Source organism: Engraulis encrasicolus, chromosome 12, assembly GCF_034702125.1.
Source record: "Engraulis encrasicolus isolate BLACKSEA-1 chromosome 12, IST_EnEncr_1.0, whole genome shotgun sequence".
NCBI classification, from domain to species: Eukaryota; Metazoa; Chordata; class Actinopteri; order Clupeiformes; family Engraulidae; genus Engraulis; species Engraulis encrasicolus.
Genome location: NC_085868.1, coordinates 25,833,747 through 25,857,842, shown reverse-complemented (window position 1 = coordinate 25,857,842; position 24,096 = coordinate 25,833,747). Strand labels below are relative to the sequence as shown.

The 24,096-nt window shown below is 41.1% G+C and overlaps 3 protein-coding genes across 3 annotated transcripts; all 3 read right to left on the bottom strand.

The window, feature by feature from the left end:
• Positions 1-4,100: 4,100 nt before the first annotated feature.
• Positions 4,101-7,663, bottom strand: LOC134460152 (protein jagunal homolog 1-B). The gene is made up of 3 exons (XM_063212611.1): positions 7,344-7,663; positions 6,833-6,926; positions 4,101-6,049 (listed from the first exon to the last, which is right to left on the bottom strand). The coding sequence occupies exons 2-3, from the start codon at positions 6,919-6,921 to the stop codon at positions 5,587-5,589; spliced, it is 552 nt and encodes a 183-aa protein (XP_063068681.1). The 5' UTR covers positions 6,922-6,926; positions 7,344-7,663; the 3' UTR covers positions 4,101-5,586.
• Positions 7,664-13,127: 5,464 nt separating this feature from the next.
• LOC134459501 (collagen alpha-1(VIII) chain-like) lies at positions 13,128-15,360 on the bottom strand. Its single transcript, XM_063211865.1, has 2 exons — positions 15,316-15,360; positions 13,128-15,222 (listed from the first exon to the last, which is right to left on the bottom strand). Exons 1-2 carry the CDS (start codon positions 15,358-15,360, stop codon positions 14,323-14,325), a joined length of 945 nt encoding a protein of 314 aa, XP_063067935.1. The 3' UTR covers positions 13,128-14,322.
• LOC134459475 (protein jagunal homolog 1-B-like) lies at positions 15,321-22,793 on the bottom strand. The gene is made up of 3 exons (XM_063211835.1): positions 22,488-22,793; positions 21,419-21,512; positions 15,321-15,865 (listed from the first exon to the last, which is right to left on the bottom strand). The coding sequence occupies exons 2-3, from the start codon at positions 21,505-21,507 to the stop codon at positions 15,406-15,408; spliced, it is 549 nt and encodes a 182-aa protein (XP_063067905.1). The 5' UTR covers positions 21,508-21,512; positions 22,488-22,793; the 3' UTR covers positions 15,321-15,405.
• Between the last annotated feature and the right edge of the window lie 1,303 nt (positions 22,794-24,096).

The window sequence follows — 24,096 nt, the reverse complement described above, 5'->3', positions numbered from 1 at the left end:
AAACATGAAATGAGTTGCATTTAAAAGCTAAGAGCATCTTCCAAGTACCCATGGGGTCAATCAAAGAACCTTTAGGGTCCCCCGCACTGAGGGCTCATCAAGGAACCTTTTTTACAGTGTGTACTAGCATTATTTAATAACTTGTCATTCATCCATTTCCTTTTCAGCCTACTATGCCATATCAATATAGGCCTAAATATAGGCATGAGAGTGTTTCTTACCACTGGATGTATGTGGTGGACATTCCTCTAGAGAGTAAGATGACCAGTCAATAATCGTCTCTGGGAAAGTCCAACCACTTACGGTTGCATACTGACAAATGTTTGCTTTAGGAAGACACAGAATTGAGGCAGATAAACATATACAACAGATGATATGATGAATTTGTACTGATAAAGCAGGGCTTCGAACCGGTTCAAGGAACGAAAACGAAAACCAGGAACTTTTTGTATTTTACAGGGAACAGAAACGAAACCGGAAACGTTATTATTTTTTATGTTCTGGAACGGGAACACTTATTTAAAAATAATGGTAACCGGTTAATACCGGTTAATACCGTTCCTCAAACTAAAAAAAAAAAGTCATTATTTTCCTGCGCACGTTACCATGACGGCTGAGGTTCACGTCCTGTGTGACATCAGACATTCTCTGACTGAATGGAGTCAGTTGTAGATTACAAAGTCTTCACTCCACATCTTAATTAAGAGAAACCACTGTCATACAAAAGGACAGAGTTTGCATTGCATTATTGTAAGACATTGCAGGGAAGCGCGTGTAAAGCGCACCGACAATGTTCGATGTTATCTGGGCATCCATGGCCGCTTCAAATATGCACAAACTCACAATGTCCATCATAGTGCTCCCCGTGACCCAAGTCAGCGTGGAGGGCACATTTTCATCATTGAGGTTTATTCTCTGTTTCTCCGCTTAGGTCGTCCCTGAATGACAAAATTCTGGAGGATATTCTTTTCATCCGCTTGAATAAACAGTTTTGAATGTAGGCTGACTCTTTTGCACTTCCGTCTTTCTTGGTTAATGTCAGTTTGGCCTATGGGGAGTAATCAGCTGACAGGAACGAAATTGGGAACAATATTTTTTGGTTCTAACAGGTTCGGGAACGTCAATTTATTGGTGGAACTCAGAACCGGAAACTTTATAATTCCGTTTCTGTTCGGAACGGAACGTTTGGAAGAAAATAACGGTTCAAAGCCCTGTGATAAAGTGCTACGCTTAATTAAATCTGGAGGTAATTCATGAATAAATGTACATACGTGTCGAGCAGGTGTCACCCCTCCACTCGTCTGGACAAATACAGAAATCATCCCATGGATATCCACCGTTGAGACACTCTAAAGGACCCTCAGTCGTGAATAGTGTGGATGGCATAATAGTAGTAGTATTAGTATTAGTAGTAGTAGGAGGAGGAGTAGGAGTAGTAGTAGTAGTAGTAGTAGTAGGATTTAAAGTTGTGGGTGGTGGTGGTGGCTGGGTGGTTGTTGAAACAGTAGTAGTAGGATTTAACGTTGTGGGTGGTGGTGGTGGCTGGGTGGTTGTTGAAACTGGCAATGTAGTCACATAGGGGTCAGGGCTCGAGTTGTAATTTCCAGTTGTTGAAAACATGAGCAGTTCAAATTGTGCTGTGAGCGAAGAAAGACATAGGAAAAAATTGATAAGAACATTAGACCACAAGCTTTCTTTTTTTGAACACATGTGGGGTACTACAAAAAAACAAAAAAAAAACAAAAAAACAAGCAAAATGCAACACACTCCGCCCTGGAGATGTGCATGTTGACACTGTGGCCCTCATAAAAAACATAAGAACACAAGCTTATTCTTTTTTGAACAAATGTGGGGTGGTACAAAAAAAACAAAAAAAAACAAGCAAAATACAACACACTCCACTCTGGAGATATGCATGTTAGCCCGTGGCCTTAACACATTTAACAAAAAAAATTGCCCCATATACTGTGAACTAATTACTTGGGGGAAAAAGTTTTTACATACGGCTTTACATTATGGCAGCTTACCTGAAACCAGCATGAATATTAAGCAGAGCTTCTTTGTCATGATTCATCAATTCAAAACTACTGGTGAGGAGAAAACAAACGAAAAAATAAAATATTTGGTACAATTCAACACAGAGTCTCTTCAGTGTCCTTGTCTTGAACCTGCAGGAGTCCAAATGTGATGTCCAAAATTATGTCCATGTCTACTTCATTTCGTCTGATGGCTGAAACAAAATAATGACTCTTTCTCGCCCTCTACTGTTAAATCCTTAATATAACAATTCAGACTCCATAAGCATCACTTTGATGCAGTCAACAACATGATGTATAAAAGCAAACAGCCTTTCACCAAGTTCAGCATGCACATACCGAGTTGTGTATTGTGGCATATGTAAAAGTTAAACGTACCCAGTAAGAGTGACTGAGTGCATCCAACACATCTCAAATTGGCTTTGCACGAGAATAAACAAAACATTCGCTCACCCTAAGCAAATATAGTCAAAACCGTGGATTTGCTACATGCCCTGGAACTAGCACTTCATAGCTATACGGACATGCACCATTACAAACGCAAATGGGCATGTGTCCTTCATAGATGACTGAACAATGAACACATTATCTGACAGAGGTTCTCAACCTTTTTTTTTTTTTTTTAATGCCCTGCTGTCCTACTCATGCGTTTCCCAACACACCTGTGACCTCATCATAAGCCTGCCAACACCCTCCTTAGTGTGTTTAAGTCATTAAATGGAATGGGACCCACATATCTACTGGATATGTTTCAGCTGTATGCACCAACCAGGTCACTAAGGTCAACGGAGAAGAATTTGCTGGTGATTCCAAAAGTCAAAACAAAGTGTGGAGAGGCAGCCTTTAGCTTCTATGCTTCAAAGCTTTGGGAACCAGCTTAAATAGCTTTAAATCTAGACTCAAGACAAAGCTGTTCTCAGCTGCTTTCCCCTAGCTTAAATTACATATCATTCTTTTATTATTATTATTATTATGTTTTTTTTTATTATTCTATTTTAGGATTATTTTTACCTTATGTTTTATCTTAATGTTTTAAATGTTTCTTGACTTGAAATGCACTATAAACTTGCCTTGCCTTAGTATTACAAAAATACATTAGAATAATACCGCCCTCCCAATGGCAATTGAGCACACCATCTCTCAGCTGTATCCTTCTCAACTCATCACCAATGCCCCCTGGTGGCTATAGAACCCCCATTGAGAAACAGCATCATGTCACATGACCGGTCAGCTACAGTAGAAGAGCCATAGATCAGGTTTGTTTTATGGTATTAAAACAGACAAATGCAACAAAAGTAGACATTTGGTGTTGAAAGCAGCCATATTATACGGTATGTCTGTCTATCTTTTTTCATTTATCCTCTTTTTAGCCAGGATTGTCCCATTGATACTAAGACTCTCTTCTGCCAGGGAGTCCTGGACAAAATGGCAGCCTTCATATAAGTTACAGACACAGACATATAATAAGGAAAATAAACTTACATTACAAAAAACATTTAGAAAAACAAACTTGTATAAAATATAGTATCAGGTAAAAGGTATGTGGTGCTTGTTTAGACACAATGACATTCCTTTGTGTTGTATTAATTACCCTCTTAAAGGCCTCCAATGAGGGCAGAGTCCATACACAATATATTCTGCAACTCATTCATAGGTATGGAGCATAAAAAGAAGAAAAGCCTAAGTTTTCCCTAATTCAGTGCGAGGAGTGCAAGACTGAAGGAACAACTTGTGTGAGGAATGCGTACCATAAGATAAAGCGCAGAGTCAATAAATTAGAGACATAATGGGGAAGTTTACCTTTTTAATGCTTTAGCAATAAAAAGTAACAAATTAAATGTACGCCTTAATAAAAAAGATGGCCATTGGCCTTTCGAGTATAGATCAAAATGGTGAGTGATCTTCAGACTCATGGAAAAATATCTAGGGCAATATAATTAAACTATTGAAGAGGCCATATTCTAATTTGTTTCAACATGGTTATAGACATAAAGTATGGGCTATGCCAAAAGGAAGGTCAAAGTCGAGACAACCACTATTGAAGAACAAAACGAACATTGCAGATTGAGATGGAAAGAAGGAAGGCCAAGAAATCAACCTTTCAGTCGATTGTTTATTAATAATTAAACTGTGTTTGGAGACATGAGGCAACAGAGAAAAGTGTGTGTGTGTGTACTGCTATGTTCCCGTGTGTGTTCAGAGATGGGTTTCAGTAGTACAGTAGAGTTCCTAAAGTAGAGTTCCTTCTCTGAATGGTTCTTATTTTGATGAGTAAAATCCCATCCTACCCCTACTGGACAGAAAAATTACAGTAACACTTAACTTAACAACGGTGTCATAAGCATGTCATTACAGTGTAATAATAATGTCATGACACAGTCATAGATAAGTCATAAACGTTATGTCCATGTCATAAACATTCTTTGACTGTTGGCCTTAAGTGACATTCGGTTAAGGTAAAGACTTGACACGTGCATAACACTATTATGACACCATCATGACACTGTAATGACATGCTTATGACACCAGCGTCAAGTAAAGTGATACCAAAATGACATCCTTACTTGGCACTGAACCGCTACACTGTCAAGATGGGGAGAAGAGGTGAAGAAGAAGCTAACAGATCCAGAATACTGTACAACAAGTTGTGAAGATGATAAACAGAGGTCTGTCATTGGCAACATTGTAGTTGTAGTTCAAAATGAGATGAAGTGAGATGGCTTGTGAAAAGATCAACTTGCTCAGTCACATAACACAGGGCATTTCTAACCTTTATGGACTCAATTATAAAACCATGATAAAATGAATGGTTAGGGATAACTGACTGACAAATAAGAGTAGTAATCACATCAAATGAGCGCAGTTACATGTAAGGAATACATGCAAGAAATTTTAAACAGAACAGTGGGAGTATTTGGTTTGCGCATGAGTCATGTTTAGTCTTGATTCGTTCTAAATATGGAACATGTTCCGGGAATATTCCGGTTACAGAACGCTGCTCCACAAATGTAAACGGAAATATTAGGGAACTCGTTTTAAAACCAAATACTGATAACATTCTGTTTGAAACCGGAATCAGAGATGGCAACTGCCAGAATACTCTGTACATGCAACTGCACTCATTTACTCAAAATGAGGGACAAATACAGCAATAAGAACAATCTTTCATTGTATAAATATCCATAGCCAGCCTCGTCTAGTCTTATCATTTCCACTTATTGTCCAGGGTGCAGGTGAGGGATAATTGACTGACAAATTGACTTGAGTTAATCCCATTCTGTCGACGATGTATACCGGTACATAAATATAGCCGGCCCCCTCTAATTCCTTCTTGTCCTGAGTGTAGGGGTAATTGACTGTCAAATTGACTTGAGTTAATCCCATTCTGTTGATGACGATGTATACATAAATATAGCCGCCCCCCCCTCTAATTTCCTCTTGTCCTGTTACAAGACTGACAAACAGAGCAATAATCACACTGTGCGATGCTAGCGTCAACGAATAGCCAGTTAGCAGTCCCGTCCCGTCTCGTCTCGTCTCGTCTTCCCTTCTACTTCTTTTTCTTGTCCTGCGTGGAGGTGAACCAGGAGTCCAGTAGCTGCTTGCTGTAGTATATCTGCCAGGCGTGCACCTGCACGGCGATGACCAGCACCAGGTACATGACGGACACGGCCGAGAAGCCGAAGATGAAGCGGTAGGCCTTGCCATGGCGGTAGAGCTGCTGCGCCACGGGGAACATCTCCATGCCGCCGTAGATGATGGGCGCCACGCAGAAGAGCCCCGCGCTGATCATGGAGATGACCAGGTAGCTGATGTTGTTGCGCGGCATGGCCGCGAAGCTGAGCGCCGTGGGCAGCACGCTGAGCAGGTAGGGGTACTCCCATTGGTAGGGGCTGGCCACCACGCTGTGGGAGACCAGGTGCAGCTGGCTCACCGTCACCTGGGCCAGGACCAGCAGCCAGATGACCACGTGCAGGATGTTCAGCTTGCGGATCTCCGACTTCAGGGCCACACTGTGGGTAGAGTAGGATAGAGGGGAGTCGAATGGAGCAAATTAGAATAGAATACAGTAGAATGAGTAGAATAGAATAGAGAAGAATAGAATTGACTTCATTGACTTCAGGGACACACTGTGGGGTAGAGTAGGATAGAGGGGAGTCAAATAGAGTAGATAGAATAGAATACAGTAGAATAGGATAGCCTAAGAATAGAATTGACTTTATTGACTTCAGGGCCACGCTGTGGGGTACAGTAGGATAGAGGGAAGTTGAATGGAGTAGATAAGAATAGAATACAGTAGAACGAGTAGAATTGACTTTATTGTCCATGCCTGCATGAAATTTGCCTTTGGTCTCAATGTATTAAAAACATAATATGGACATGGGACTCATTCCGTTTCCTAGAACTGTCTTGACTACACACAGTACATAGATCATTGCATCTATCCGTTCCTAGGCAGGGTAGCTATTTGTGTTTTTTGTAAAGGCAAAAAGTCAATGTTAAATGTATAACCAAAATATAGAAATGTCATTAAAACAATAGGCCAAGTAATCGTAGGAATAAGAATGAATCAAATACATGTGTTTGACCTGCTGGTAAGGTGTACCAACTAAGCAAGTTTTATGATCATTAAAGAGATCTCATGCATCTGGATTGGACCAATCTACTGTGGAAAAATGGTGGAGAAAATGCTTTGCCGTGCAAGCTGACTTTCAGATTAGCCTACTCCATGGGATGTCTGCACATTGCTTACAATACTGAATAACAACAAAAAACAACATTGTTCTCGCAATTACCTCATTTGGTAGTGTTTTGCGACTCTTTCTCTATGTTGAAAGTCACTCCCATCTGTTCCAGCAGCTCGAGGACCTTCTCGTGAGGCCATGGTACCTACACACAAATATCGCGAGAGAACATGAATGATTGAAACCGGGTATGTTGGCTGTAAACACACACAGCAGATTATTTGGTGTTTATACGAATAGGAATAGCAATAGGGGTCACTTTGGATATTGCAGTTAAATTACAGGCTTACATTAAATGAACAACGCTCTCAAGAGCTTTCATTTGGATTTCAGGTTACTCACTACCCCAGCTTTAGAGTAGAGGTCTACTTTACAAAAAACATTCTTCACACTTGACGGCTCTACTGGAATTTCTTTACTGTTTATTCAGCTGAACTGGGCGGTCACAGACCTGAAATAAATCCATTTGGTAACGGGAAGCATTGGTACATTAACACAACTAGCTGTCAATTGAATTATCTCTTTTGACGAGAACTTACTGGGCACTAGTGAAATTGCTTACCAGAATAATGTATTCGATGCAAGTGCCAGAAACTTCAGAAACGGACGACGAATGCCAAGGCAATATAAAGTTTGCAATCGCTAGTTGATCTGACAAGTTATTTGTGGTGGATTTCCTGTTAGCTGCGGCTTCTCCAGTGGTAAGTATCAGTTTCAGCTCAGTGGCTTACGTCTTAGCTAAAACTAGTGCAGTCCACACTTGAATATCTTATACAATGCAAACCTTGTAGACACATTGAAACAAATATTGTGCTACACCGGCATTCTCCCGTCTGAACTCAAGAGAGCTGTACGGCTGTACCACAGCCGCGCTAATGCAACGTGAGCACTGTTGACTTCTTTCAGCCTGAAGAATAAGTGTATAAGGTCGACTCTGCCATCTATTGGCACGGAGACGCATAGCACCGGTATTTATTGCATGCCTAGCCATTTAATCTGGGAAGGTATGTTACCTTAATCTGTGTTAACTTTGCCTGTCTGTTCTGATTTAATAAATATACATTGTGTAATAAAATGTAAGCAAATTATTCAAACTTTTATACTTTTCTGATGTCTGCACTTGTCTGTTTTTCACCTTATTATTGATTCATATTTTGTTCTGTTAGCTACAGGCTGTTGAGCCATCGACCAAGAACATGAAATGTAGCCTACAGAAGGTTGTGGCACACAGACAGACTGAATCTGGATGTCCCAAAGGACCGGCACACTTGAGACACACAGTGTTACTGGATAAAGGTGATTGTTTCCCACCCGTGCTTAAACCAGTGTAGCCTTATAGGCATACTTCATTTCATTTCACAGATCAATGCACCACAACTTAAAGGACAACTTTAGCCAATTTCAACATGCAGTTGTAATGCTCACACTACCCTGGACTTGTCAGTAGGCCTACCTGAGATTTTGTTTTTCTTTACATTTTTATTTATTCCCAAAAACATCCAAAAGGTTATGTAAGATCAGCAGACAGCAAATAGCTATACCTTTTAGGAAAATATTTGGAGTAGGCCTATGTTAAGATTTTTAAAAATGTAAACAAAAGCTGCCCCCATTAGAATAGCTCATATCTCTGAGCCAAAAAATGCAGCATCACCGGGAACTGACAAGTCAAAGGTAGCGTGAGCAATACAACGGCATATTGAAATTGGCAGAGGTGCTCCTTTAACAAACAACCCGACACATGGACAGCCTTATTGATGGATTTCTCAGAAACAGAGTGGGTATATAGACCTAAAGCCCAACTCAAAATCCCACGATATAGACAGTGATCTGGATGACCTCTAAAATGTAATCAGGGCCGGCGCCACGGGAGGCATTGGAGGGCATTGCCCCCCCAGCCAAGCTGCTGTGCCCCCCCAGGGCTTATTCACCTAAACATGCTGATATGGTCATTCATATGCAACAAATGAGTATTTGTTTCCCGAATACAGTAAATATAAAATATAAGATAAAATTCACAATCCACAATTTGGTTTAAATGCAGGAAATTGCATCTAAGAAATACAAAATTTTCTGGGGGAGGACCCACATACCCCCCGCCAAGGTGCCCCCCCATACTCCATCAAATGCCCCTCCAACGACTTGGTTCTGCAGCCGGGTCTGAATGTAATATGTTCCTTGGCGCGCTCACAGCCATTCCTGAAAATGTTACCGTTCATAATCAAACCTCTGAAAATGAATGTGTTAGATTAACCCAAATAAATTATGAACAAAACAGATGGTAGGGTCCTTGTACCATTCGTTCTTTTGTATCTCGTTTCAGAACCAAATAACAAAAAAACGACTTGTTATTTCATTATTTCGTTTTAGTGACAAACGAAAAAACAAATTTTGATCTGAATTTCCAAAATTTATGTTGTACTTCATTTCAAAACAATGCCAATGAAAAAAAGCTGACGGGCTATTTTTAATTTTTGATATTTTCCTCTCTCAGCCTTATGTGCCCCAGAAGTACTAGCGTTTGCACCTGCCGTTGGCGATGTTGCGAAACACAGAACGATGTTGCGCCCCACCGCGTTTCTCATTTGACAGCGTGCACGACTGACATAGTTTTAAATGTCGTAGGCCTAGGCTACCTGAAGACCCCAGGTTTTATTAACAGTTTTGTAATAGACAACGGCCACCGAACACTGTTTTGGTGTCTTGTGGACTTACTACAGCTATCTAGGCTTATCAGCGAAGCTGTCTTATGGAACAATGTGGAGATTATTATTATTATTTTAAGGCATCTGTTTTCTAGGCACCGAAAGGAGCTGGTGGCAGGTGGTCGCGTCCACCATGGCATTTTGATATTGTGTTGTTGTTGTTGGACTCTCTGAAAGAATTGCCCTCTGACGTTTTCCCCACTAGCAGAGATAATTAAAAGAATATTTGGTGCCGCGATTTCAGCACCATGGACAGAGGGCGCCAGTCCATGCAGGCAAGGCAGCGGACAGACCCTGGCGCGTCAGGCCATGTAGACGGTCATGAAAGCTTTCAACTGATAGGCCTACATTTTCATAAAAATATTGCATGGATTTGTTTTAGACTGTGAATTTCACATATATGTTTCAAAACACCTCTTCTGACAACATCCAGTATGGATTTAGTTATGATTTTAACCTATTTAATCGAGGTCGACTTGTAGGCTATAACTTCCGGTGCACATACGGCAGAGAGATGAAAATTTCCAAAAATAAAAATAGCACGTCCACCTTTTTTTCATTGGTGTTATTTTGAAATGAAGTAGAAAATAAAATTTGGAAGTACAGATCTCGTTTTTTTGTTGTTTGGTTCTGAATCGAAAAACAAAAGAACGAATGGTACACGGACCGGGTAGCACCCCTCACTGGTCAAAGTAAATCAAATGTCTTCTGCTTGACTCCCTTATGCGAGGTACTCAACATTTAATGCAGTGATACAAAGTGTTGTTGCCTTTATTTTGTTGGTTGAGCCACTGATACTGAATAGATTCCTGACATTCACAATTATTCTGGCTTGAGCAGGGACGCTGACAGCTTTGGTCCCTGACAAAGTCATCCGAAACGCCCCCTCACCAGAGTGCAACGTACCCTTACAAAAATCGACCATGATTTTACTGTAGCAACCATGGTTTTACCATGGTATGTCATGGTTACTCTTAGTATTCTGAACAACCATAGAGGTAGAACATACAGTAAGACTAGAGGTGACCCCGCCCCCCTTTTCACAGCAATCCCAGAGCCGTATACTGTATAGAGCTTGAAAGTCCCGACCCATTGTTCCGCGTTTCATGGGACCTAAGCTGACCATCTAACAACATGGTAGCTAGTAAATATCTTCTGATCTCAGTCATGGTATGCGCTAGGCTACAAATATGCTGTTTAAGAGGCTAGATAAAGATTATTCATGCAGAAGTATCAATGTTTTGTTCCGAGGCCGTCGGCATGAAAAATGTGAAGAAACACAGCTTTCTAAAAAGTTTGGGGGTTCATACGAAAAATGAAGCAAAAATATATATATAAATATATATATATAAATATATATATATATAAATAAATATATGATACATACAATTTTCGGCTAAAAACGCCGTTGAGGTCCCATGAAATCAGGGGAAGTGACGTCACTTTCTAGCTCTATATAGAGAGAGTCTGGCCAACTCGAATCATGGACGGCATTTTCGCTCCCCACGGCGAGGATTCTACAGTGTAACCCTATGGGCAGCATACCGTCAAAATCGCTGGATTTAAAATACAAATAAGGCTTCATAGACCATCAAACTTGGGTTGTAGTATTATCAAGATCCCAACATATGAAAACAAACGTTAACAAGTTTGTTCGTATAGAAGGGGTTTGCTTAAAAGAGGGTTTTGTCAGCATAGTTTTGATGTGCTCAGCAGTGCATTCAAGCGTTACTTCCGTGTTGTTGCCTAGGTAGGGCCAACGTCAAAGTCGATATTTAAGTAATGTACAGAAATAATATTCACAACGATGGTCAAGTTCATGTACAGGGACCCTGGTGATACTTGCGCCAAAGTTTCACGTTGTGTCGAGATTTAGTAGTTTAAAAATAACGATGTGCTCAGCAGTGCATAATCGCGATTGCAGACAGTAGAACTGTAGGATGAGTCTGGATGCTCGTAGGTTGAGTCTGGATATTCATAGTATGAGACTGGACGTGAGTTTAAATCGCAGGGGGAAAGGACCTTATTAGCGCGACAGAAATAATAACTTGGTGGGCAAAGTTATGTTTTCACAGTATAGCATACGTACAGGTGGCAATTAAGATTTGACAAGCTAATTTCAAGTTATGACAGAAACCTAACTTCATTCGTTTTCAAAGTGCGGACAGGAGTTTTTGAGAGCATGCCATCATCATGACTATTTCTTTCAAAAGTAATTGTTAACAAAAGTCGAAGGGGGAAAAAATATGACAACACGGAGAAACCTGCTGCTTTCAGGTTATTAATTCTGACCTTTGTATTCCATAAAGGGGAGTTTATATCCGTGTATGTCCCAAATCCTCCGTTTCTGTCACGAGTTAATTGATGCTGTTTTTCTCTCCTGACCCAGCCCTGCACTACAGCCATATGCACAACAGTTTGTCATAATAATAATGTAATAATATTATAGTGAAGCGTTATTTTTTTATATCTGATAATGCTCATTAATGGGAGCGTGGGGAACGAAAATGGCGTCCATAAAACATGTGACAGATCCAATCAAAATAGCGGGATAGCTCGAACGTTCGAACCCATAGTTGGCCAGACTCTCTCTATATACGGCTCTGGGCAATCCGTGGCGTTTTTTGGAGGTAGACCTGAGAAATGGAAATGAATTTAGGAGGCTCATCTCTGTCAAAAAAATGGCTTAATAATGAGAAAAAATGTCCATCAACACACTATACAAGGACAATAGTTGAAGTGTGTTGCTAAATATCTAATATAATTTGATTTTTAAATGTATTTTATCGACTCATATGATTTAAGTAGACTCCATATTTAGCTTCACATTTCAGATTTGGTCTTTGATTAATGAGTTACTTCATATTCATAGGCTACAGTTTTAGTCCATTTTTTGACAGAGGTGGGCGTGTTCTCCATTGATTTGCATTGACTGAAGGAGTCTACACTACCTACACAAGATGGGAGGGGGCATGTGTCGTTTCCCAACGCTGTCGCGAATTGCCGCGTCAACGCTAGTCTTATGTTCGACCTCTATGGAAACAACCTTAGTATCACTATATGGCTTATCCATGATTTTTTGGGTAACCATGAAAACCGTGGTTCTTGACTAACCATGGATCATGGTTATTCATGGTTTGCATGTTTCTTTTCAGCATGGTTAGTGATTATGATTTAACCATAGTCACAAACCATGCTCAAAAATCCATGATTAATCGTGGGTTTCATGGTTACCCAAAAAACATGAAAACTTGTTCACAGCCGTGGTGTAATGGTTAAGGAGCGCTGAACTGAAGATCATAGAGTTGCAGGTATCAATCCCACCCTTACCTCTCCCTACACCTCCATCCATGGCTGAAGTGCCCTTGAGCAAGGCACCTAACCCCACATTGCTCCAAGGATTGCAACCATAGTCAAACAATGATTTAACCATTGTAAAAAAAAAATAATAATTTAAAAACACGTGACGAGCCATGCTCAACCATGGTCGACTTTCGTAAGGGTATGATGACCCAAATCTACACCCGCTGGCTGGCTGGTGATGAAAATTGTTTATTTAGCCCTGTTCACCAATGCTTAGTAACTATCCTCAATTATTACACTCTCCCTGTTTTTAAAACCCATAATGACACAAAAATGAAAGCTGTAATTCATTTACCTTTATTTTGAAAAAATAGTTTTGTAGAAACATTGAAATAAGTTCAGTTTTTGAACAAATGTTCAGCACCATTGTTACAAAATCATGTTAATTTCCCTTCATATCCATAGCACATATACAAATGTAGGCACTCAGTAGTAAAACAAATAAATTACAAAGAATAATACAGACTGTAAAGCATTTGAAATCTACCTAAGTCTTAAATCCTTCATTCATAGGATTTCACTTTCATTTAGGTGTTTTGCTTTGAACATTACTCCCTTGTAATAAACATTACAAACGCACAAACATGTCTTATGAACACATATACATATTTATGTGTAGTCATTAGATTATTTCTCATATTGTTACACATAATGAACCTTGAGGCAAGTTTGCAAACCACTACTATACTAGTTGCAGTAAGCTCAGGTTGAGGTCCTCATAGACAGTGAAAGATATGATTTCTTAAAAAGTCACAAGTAGTATACTGTATGTATGGATATGAGTTTTGAAATTTAAATGTTACATGCATTAACATTGCAAACTGCCATAAAATGAAAATGTGATGTTTATGAGATGCCAGTGGTTGATCTCCAAAGGTGTGTGACGATAAACTGTAATATGGCCATTTTGTTATTTTTAAATACTACAGCACAGACCAGAGAAATGTGTGAGTAGTTTTTGGTATAAGTAATGGGTAAACAGGTTAATTCGAAATACAGTGTTTATCTATTGCCCATATCTTTACAGTCTTGTACTACAGGGTAAAAAAGTAATACTAAGAAACCAAAAATGACCATTATGATATGACTGTCGCTGTACCCACCTACCGAAATGTACTTGTCAATTGCCCTGACAAAAATGGCCATTCCCCCCACCCCCAACCCAAATAACATAAATGCATCAAATACTTCCCAACAGCACTCAAAATTTTATACTGAACAATGTGAATTTTTAAATGCATCTTATACCATGTTTTTATCTGTAGTTGGAAGCGTGATATCTTGCAAGTGTTTTTAATACATGTATATTAACACTGTAATAGTTGGCTTTGCTTTTATGCCAACACATTCACTCAAAATTGAATCAAATAGGGCAACATTTCACACCAAGACGTCATCAATGTTTTGGGTCTGAAAAGACATTGGCATCATTTTGCCAGCCCTCCCCCCTTTAAAATTCATACATTTTTTTTTTTTTTACATGGGGTACAATAAATATCCAGAGAATGACGAATGGACGTATTGTCCAGCATAGAGTCCTGCTGCTTGGTCAGATGGTAGCTGAATGTGCACTGTGTCTCCTGCCTGCAGAGGCAGTACTGCACTTCCGGATGCTTGATCCAGGAAGCCTTTTTTGTATTCATCGTACGTGTACATTACTGGTTCATTGTTTCTATACAGTGCAACCCAAACATTGGCTCCCTTACAATGGACGTGGTAAGCAAAGTAATAGATCCCGGGAACATTGCAGGTGAAGATGCCCGTTTGTGGGTTGTAGTTCTGCTGACCATTATACAGGACTTTGTCGAAGACTACCGGAGTGCCAAATGGGGGGAAAGGTTTGGTGAGCTGCGCTGTGAACGCTGGCATCTCAAGTCCACCTCTGCCGAGGAGTTCTACCCCAGGCTTACCTTTGCCCTTGTATGGGCCTTGCCTCTGGCCATCCAACCCACCTTCAGGAAGAATTTGCGAGAGGTCTGGAGGGGGAGCAGGAGGTCCAGGGGGTCCTGGTGGTCCTGGCTGACCTGGTTGGCCTGGTTGACCTGGAAGGCCTCCGGCTCCTGGTTTTCCAGGGGGGCCAACGGGGCCTGGAAAGCCTGATTTTCCTTCTCCAGGGTATCCTGGTTTACCCGGCGCCCCTGGTTCACCCCTGTGTCCCGGAAGTCCAGGAGGACCTAACGGTCCAGCTGGTCCCATCAGACCTGGAATTCCTATTGGTCCTTGAGAGCCTTTATCCCCTGGGTATCCACCCTCACCTTTGGGTCCCGGCTTTCCAGGCACACCTGGAAGACCGGGTAAACCGACGATGTATACATAAACATAGCCTGCCCCCTCTAATTCCTTCTTGTCCTGAGTGTAGGGGACGGGGGTAATTGACTGTCAAAGTGACTTGAGTTAATCCCATTCTGTTGATGACGATGTATACATAAATATAGCCGGCCCCCCTCTAATTTCTTTTTGCCCTGTTACAGGACTGACAAACGGAGCAATAATCACACTGTGCGATAGGAGCATCAACGAATAGCCAGTTAGCAGTCCCGTCGCGTCTCGTCTTCCCTTCTACTTCTTCTTCTTGTCCTGCGTGGAGGTGAACCAGGAGTCCAGCAGCTGCTTGCTGTAGTAGATCTGCCAGGCGTGCACCTGCACGGCGATGACCAGCACCAGGTACATGACAGACACGTCTGAGAAGCCGAAGATGAAGCGGGCCTTGCCGTGGCGGTAGAGCTGCTGCGCCACGGGGAACATCTCCATGCCGCCGTAGATGATGGGCGCCACGCAGAAGAGCCCCGCGCTGATCATGGAGATGACCAGGTAGCTGATGTTGTTGCGCGGCATGGCCGCGAAGCTGAGCGCCGTGGGCAGCACGCTGAGCAGGTAGGGGTACTCCCATTGGTAGGGGCTGGCCACCACGCTGTGGGAGACCAGGTGCAGCTGGCTCACCGTCACCTGGGCCAGGACCAGCAGCCAGATGACCACGTGCAAGATGTTCAGCTTGCGGATCTCCGACTTCAGAGCCACACTGTGGGTAGAGTAGGATAGAGGGGAGTCGAATGGAGCAAATTAGAATAGAATACAGTAGAATAAGTAGAATAGAATAGAGAAGAATATAATTGACTTCATTGACTTCAGGGACACACTGTGGGGTAGAGTAGGATAGAGGGGAGTCAAATAGAGTTCTTCAGTAACGCGGAAGCATGTAGTAGATTGTAGTCTTTCATGTTAGCATTTAAGGACTTCCTGGTTCGTATCGGCTTCCGGCCTCCATTGGGAATGAATAGGGGTCAGTTTCAAATAAGCTCCGAGTGCAAGCACGCGCTTAGCGAACCCCCGCAAACTGTCGAGGGTGTTAAAAATAGGCTGTAGGTATGACATGGTTGATCATTTTGTGTCAAACTTCGACATAAATACGATGTTGCGTCCATATGCTAAACCCGGAAACTTTTAGCGACTACAGAAGCGGCGCCGGCATGTACGTGCGGAGGGTTGTACCCATGGCAACCAAAGGAAAGTATGTAGTTCGGAAGTTTTAATGATCAGAAAGGGGTTAGCAATATTGAATTAAAATCGTCATGATTTAACATGTGAATACACCAACATGATGATACGATCCGTTCCACTAATGAGAAAGGGATGCGGGGACACGCTAATGTTCGTTGTTGGCGTGCAACTTATATTTTTGCCAAACCTGAATCTCTATGGCGTTTTGCAATGTAAAAAATCGCCATGGAACCGGAAGTCCAAACGCTGCATACAAGTTGACGTCAACGCTGAAGAACTCTATAGAGTAGATTAGAATAGAATACAGTAGAATGAGAAGAATACGTAGAATAGAGAATAGAATTTACTTTACTGACTTCAGGGCCACACTGGGGGGTAGAGTAGAATAGAGGGGAGTCGAATAGAGTAGATTAGATTAGATTAGAATAGAATACAGTAGAATAGGATAGCCTAAGAATAGAATTGACTTTATTGACTTCAGGGCCACACTGTGGGGTAGAGTAGGATAGAGGGGAGTCGAATGGAGTAGATTAGAATAGAATACAGTAGAACGAGTAGAATAGAATTGACTGTATCGTCCATGCCTGCATGAAATTTGCCTTTGGTCTCAATGTATTAAAAACATAATATGGACATGGGACTTATTCCGTTTCCTAGAACTGTCTTGACTACACACGATACATAAGATCATTGCATCTATCCCCTTCCTAGGAAGGGTAGCTATTTGTGTTTTTTGGTCAGGTAAAAAGTCAATGTTAAATGTATAACCAAAACATAGAAATGTCATTAAAACAATAGGGTCATTTCACGTGAAATCAGACACTTTGGGACTCGACCGACCCGGATTTCAATCATTCTTGGTGTGCCTTTTTAGTAGCAAGGTAGCACCCCAGAACTGCATTGGTTTGAATCTGACACTAATATTAAGGGAGAAACAGACTAGGAAAGGTTCACATGTGAGGGTAGGACACTATACATTCAGCCTTGAATATATCAGTCAGTGTACGTTAGTCACAAAAGGATGCCTGTGGTGTTGTTTGAAAGCTCTTTTCTGGCTCTACATATTACACAATCAGCTTGGAATACAACAACTCTCAGAATATGATTCATGATAAATTGAAAAATTAAAAATTGAATATCTAAAAAAAGCTATATTTTAAAATGGCCAGTTCCTTGTCCAAACGTAGCCGGCAATGTCATGAGCAACACCTCAAATGCTGGTGTTTGGTTCGTTATTCATTTCAGAGAGAATTTGACTCACAAATATGGCATCATACAGACCACTTACTAATAATATGGTAATACCATAGTAGCATCACATGACAAAACAAAAACAAAACAAAAATGGTCAGTGTCCAGGGTCCCAGGTTTCAGAAACTAAGGCAGATGTCCATTTATACACACCAAATGATGATATGTGAATGTTTGAACATTCCTTCTCTGTGTACCTGTGCCATCCTCCCTTTACCGTACTTTAAAGAGATAATCAATGGCTACACTCTCATTTTGTACTCTACCAGTGCATTTGAAGCAGCAGCTGTGTCTTTTGTAGATAATGTATTAGTACGTCCCGTTGCAGTTACAGGTTCCACTACCAGAAGCACATCCTGATGATCCATGACACGTCTATCTGGTCTGAAGGGAAAAGTGAAGGATGGAGATGGTCCATGAGGATGCAGGAAGTTCAGTTTCACCTCTTCCAGTGCTCAGCATACATTCTTCAACACATGCTAGCCATTAGTTGCCATCATATACAGCTACAACATACCCTTTGATGCTTGAAAATGTAACACATTCCTTTACTGAGCTCACTTTCAACTCTGCCTTCTCTGAATGCTGAAAATGGCCTAACTTCCACTGTGTCCATTGACAATGGGCAGAAGCTGTGTAGTTTTTGAGTACCTGGAATAGTTCTTGCAGATTCAAACCTTTTCAACAGGTTCTCAGCTTCATGATGGTACATCTCTGTTGTGGCAAACTGGCAATGGATGTTCTTGACATTATCCTTGACAAAACAGTTGGTATGGCGTTACAATTGAATTGTCAATAGGACGTTGCAGACTTACTCGTGCAGCAAGCCATTTAACTGTCCCTCCAACGCCATCACATGGACCTTTACCATGTGATGTGGCAAAAAAGTGCCACTCTGCAGGTATGTGAAAATCTGCCTCGTGGTGGCACAAATTTGTTATGTTTTTAAGGTTCTTGTATTGTGCAGCACAGCCATCAGAAAAATATATGATCTTCTTTGGACGTTCTATCATTGATGAAGTGTCATTGAGGAACTGAATTAGGAGCTTCTGAAACAGATGTACAGCAATTGTATCATGAATGTTGCAGTCTGAAATAACATCAAAACAGATTTTTTTCCAGTTTCAACTGATCTTGGTAGTAGCATACAAATGGATGGATTGTGGCCTGTACTGGTTGTTCCAGTGAAATAATTGAATAGCATCTTGAATTACAAAACTATAGTTTTCTGCAAAATCTGCTACCACTAAAAACGTTCCTGGTTCAAGGGAGTCAGTCAAGGATAATGTCAAGAACATCCATTGCCAGTTTGCCACAACAGAGATGTACCATCATGAAGCTGAGAACCTGTTAAAAAGGTTTGAATCTGCAAGAACTATTCCAGGTACTCAAAAACTGCACAGCTTCTGCCCATTGTCAATGAACACAGTGGAAGTTAGGCCATTTTCAGCATGCAGAGAAGGCAGAGTTGAAGGAGTGAGCTCAGTAAAGGAATGTGTTACATTTTCAAGCATCAAAGGGTATGTTGTAGCTGTATATGATGGCAACTGGTGGCTAGCATGTGTTGAGGAATGTATGCCGAGCACTGGAGAGGTGAAACTGAACTTCCTGCATCCTCATGGACCATCTCCATCCTTCACTTTTCCCTTCAGACCAGATAGACTTGTCATGGATCATCAGGATGTGCTCCTGGTAGTGGAACCTGTAACTGCAACGGGACGTACTTATACATTATCTACAAAAGACACAGCTGCTGCTTCAAATGCACCGGTAGAGTACAAAATGAGAGTGTAGCCATTGATTATCTCTTTAAAGTACGGTAAAGGGAGGATGGCACAGGTACACAGAGAAGGAATGTTCAAACATTCACATATCATCATTTGGTGTGTATAAATGGACATCTGCCTTAGTTTCTGAAACCTGGGACCATGGACACTGACCATTTTTGTTTTGTTTTTGTTTTGTCATGTGATGCTACTATGGTATTACCATATTATTAGTAAGTGGTCTGTATGATGCCATATTTGTGAGTCAAATTCTCTCAGAAATGAATAACGAACCAAACACCAGCATTTGAGGTGTTGCTCATATCATTGCCGCAGTGTTTCCCATACATTGAGGAAACTATGGCGGCCCGCCATAGTTTAAATTTGGCCGCCATAGTTTCCGAAAATGTAAAAAAAAAAAAAAAAAAAAATTTTTTTTTTTTTTTTTTTTTTTAACATTTTTTTTTTTTTTTTAACGATTTCCGTGTTTGTTAAAAGCGATTTCAATTACGATTTCCTTCGCATTTTCCTCCTGGAGTAAATACATCCTATAGAGAAAACCACAAGTGCTTGAAAGAGAGGGATCAAAAGCCTTGTCAAGTTGTTGTAGTTAACTTGGGTTTGGGAGCAATAAAAAAAAAAACCTTCCGAGAAGGGACAGTTGGGATGAGTTTACTAACACTCCCCAGGCTTTGTTTTACAGTTAGTAGAGTAGGGTAGAGTAGAGTAGAGTAGAGTACTTTTATCAATCCCGAAGGAAATTAAGGTGTCTGTCAGCTTACATAAATACACAAATACAAAACATACACAAGACATTATACACATAATTGAACATTACAGGAAAAATATATCTTGAGTACTACCGCCACACATTATCTTACATACATACATGTTCTCTCTCTCACACACACATTGTTCCACCCACCCACACACACCCACACCAACAACCCCCCCCGTCCCCCCACACACACACACACACACACACACACACACACACAAGGTCCTGGTAGGGTGTCATGTTGCATACATTCACACTCACAGAAAAACAAAATAACCATGTTAAGTACACATACAAGAGCCAAAGAAGTTCTAATTATTGTCCATGCAAAAGCTGAACCCTTTTTGTTTATGCGTTAACAATTTCACAGCAATCTTAAATTCTTATCTCTGCTCCTATTTTGTTTTATTATTTTTTTCATTACATAGACCCCTGCATGTGTATTATGTAGCCTTATTTCTCAAAATATAAATGGCTGAAATGTAGGCGTAGGCCTATAGTTTGTCCATGCGCCAATGTCATACTGTACTCATTGTTTTGCCATATTGCATTTACACTGCGTTAATAACAAACCCCCCCCCCGGACAAAAAAAAATCCCGGCTGCCCCCATAGTTTCCAAAATTTCTGTGGGAAACACTGATTGCCGGCTACGTTTGGACAAGGAACTGGCCATTTTAAAATATAGCTTATTTAGATATTCAATTTTTAATTTTTCAATTTATCATAAATCATATTCTGAGAGTTGTTGTATTCCAAGCTGATTGTGTAATATGTAGAGCCAGAAAAGAGCTTTCAAACAACACCACAGGCATCTTTTTGTGACTAATACTGACTGATATATTCAAGGCTGAATGTATAGTGTCCTACCCTCACATGTGAACCTTTCCTAGTCTGTTTCTCCCTTAATATTAGTGTCAGATTCAAACCAATGCAGTTCTGGGGTGCTACCTTGCTACTAAAAAGGCACACCAAGTATGATTGAAATCCGGGTCGGTCGGGTCCCAAAGTGTCTGATTTCACGTGAAATGACCCAATAGGCCAAGTAATCGTAGGAATAAGAATGAATCAAATACATGCGTTTGACCTGCTGGTAAGGTGTACCAACTAAGCAAGTTTTATGATCATTAAAGAGATGTCATGCATCTGGATTGGACCCATCTACTGTGGAAAAATGCTTTGCCGTGCAAGCTGACTTTCAGATTAGCCTACTCCATGGGATCTCTGCACATTGCTTACAATACTGAATAACAACAAAAACAAGATTGTTCTCGCAATCACCTCATTTGGTAGTGTTTTGCAACTCTTTCTCTATGTTGAAAGTCACTCCCATCTGTTCCAGCAGCTCGAGGACCTTCTCGTGAGGCCATGGTACCTACACACAAATATCGCGAGAGAACATGAATGATTGAAACTGGGCATGTTGGCTGTAAACACACAGCAGAATAGGTGCGATCGAGATGTGTCAACGCATGTATGCGCATTTAGACAGCAATGCACCCTGGGTGGAAAATGCTGCATGACGGTTAGATTTCCTGTCAAACTTCGAAATTTCGTCGACGTTGCGTTGACGAGGTGACATGTCACATGGTGTAAAACTATCGCGGGATGAATGCGGCTGCAGTCAGATCTTGCAACCTCTGCAGTTGCTTATCCCCTTCAACGCTCGTCGGCGCTCGTCGGCGGACTGCCTCCGAGGTCACGCGCCCATGAACTGGTTGGTCAACAACTCACTCACGTGTGTATATGGGTCTTGTCTCACACCTCTACACAAGTTTGCGCAGGTCCCCACTTCAGCTCCTCCTCACTGCCTGTCCCCCCACTCCTCACACGTGGTGTGTTAGTAGAGCAAACCGGTGCGAGCTCATCGTCTCCTTCATATTTGTGGCCGACTTTAAATGCGCTGTATTTAATAACACCCACATCGTGACAACAAGTTCTCGCTGACGTCCGTTGCGCAACGTCGACGCTGGCAATGAAGTCGTATGGGCTTAGTATTTGGTGTTTATACGAATGGGGGGAGTAGCAATAGGGGTCACTTTGAATATTGCAGTTCATGTACAGGCTTACATTAAATTAACAACGCTCTCAAGAGCTTTCATTTGGATTTCAGGTTACTCACTACCCCAGCTTTAGAGTAGAGGTCTACTTTAGGCTACATAAAACATTCTTCACACTTGACCTAGGCTCTACTGGGATTTCTTTTCTGTTTATTCAGCTGAACTGGGCGGTCACACACCTGAAATAAATCCATTTGGTAACGGAAAGCATCGGTACATTAACACAACTAGCTGTCAACTGAATTATCTCTTTTGACGAGAACTTACTGGGCACTAGTGAAATTGCTTACCAGAAGAATGCTATTCGATGCAAGTGCCAGAAACTTCTGAAACGGACGACGAATGCCAATGCAATATAAAGTTTGCAATCGCTAGTTGATCTGACAAGTTCCGTGTGGTGGATTTCCTGTGTTTAATAGCTGCAGCTTCTCCAGTGGTAAGTATCAGTTTCAGCTCAGTGGCTTACGTCTTAGCTAAAACTATTGCATTCCACACTTGAATATCTTATACAATGCAAACGTTATAGACACATTGAAACAAATATTGTGCTACACCGGCATTCTCCCGTCTGAACTCAAGAGAGAGCTGTACGGCTGTACCACAGCCGCGCTAATGCAACGTGAGCACTATTGACTTCTTTCAGCCTGAAGAATAGGTGTATAAGGTCGACTCTGCCATCTATTGGCACGGAGACGCATAGCACCGGTATTTATTGCATGCCTAGCCAGGAAGGTTTGTTTACTTCATCTGTGTTTGCCTGTCTATTCTAATTTAATAAATATACATTGTGTAATACAATGTAAGCAAATTATTCAAACTTTTATACTTTTCTGCTGGTGATGTCTTTACTTGTCTGTTTTTCACCTTATTATTGATTCATATTTTGTTCTGTTAGCCTACACAGGCTGTAGAGCCATGCACCAAGAACATGAAGCCTACAGAAGGTTGTGACACACAGACAGACTGAATCTGGATGTCCCAAAGGACCAGCACACTTGAGACACACAGTGTTACTGGATAAAGGTGATTGTTTTCCACCCGTGCTTAAACCAGTGTAGCCTTATAGGCATACTTCATTTTATTTCACAGATCAATGCACCACAACTTAAAGGACAACTTTAGCCAATATTAACATGCAGTTGTAGCCTAATGCTCACACTAGGCCTACCCTGGACTTGTCAGTAGGCCTACTACCTGATATTTTGTTTTTCTTTACATTTTTATTTATTCCCAAAAACATCCAAAAGGTTATGTAAGATCAGCAGACAGCAAATAGCTATACCTTTTAGGAAAATATTTGGAGTAGGCCTATGTTAAGATTTTTAAAAATGTAAACAAAAGCTGCCCCCATTAGAATAGCTCATATCTCTGAGCCAAAAAATGCAGAATCACCGGGAACTGACAAGTCAAGGGTAGCGTGAGCAATACAACGGCATATTGAAATTGGCAGAGGTGCTGCTTTAACAAACAACCCGACACATGGACAGCCTTATTGATGGATTTCTCAGGAACAGAGTGGGTATATAGACCCAACTCAAAATCCCACGATATAGACAGTGATCTGGATGACCTCTAAAATGTAATATGTTCCTTGGCGCGCTCACAGCCATTCCTGAAAATGTTACAGTTCATAATCAAACCTCTGAAAATGAATGTGTTAGCCTAACCCAAATAAATTATGAACAAAACAGATGGTAGCACCCCTCACTGGTCAAAGTAAATCAAATGTCTTCTGCTTGACTCCCTTATGCGAGGTACTCAACATTTAATGCAGTGATACAAAGTGTTGTTGCCTTTATTTTGTTGGTTGAGCCACTGATACTAGGTGCGATCGAGATGTGTCAACGCATGTATGCGCATTTAGACAGCAATGCACCCTGGGTGGAAAATGCTGCATGA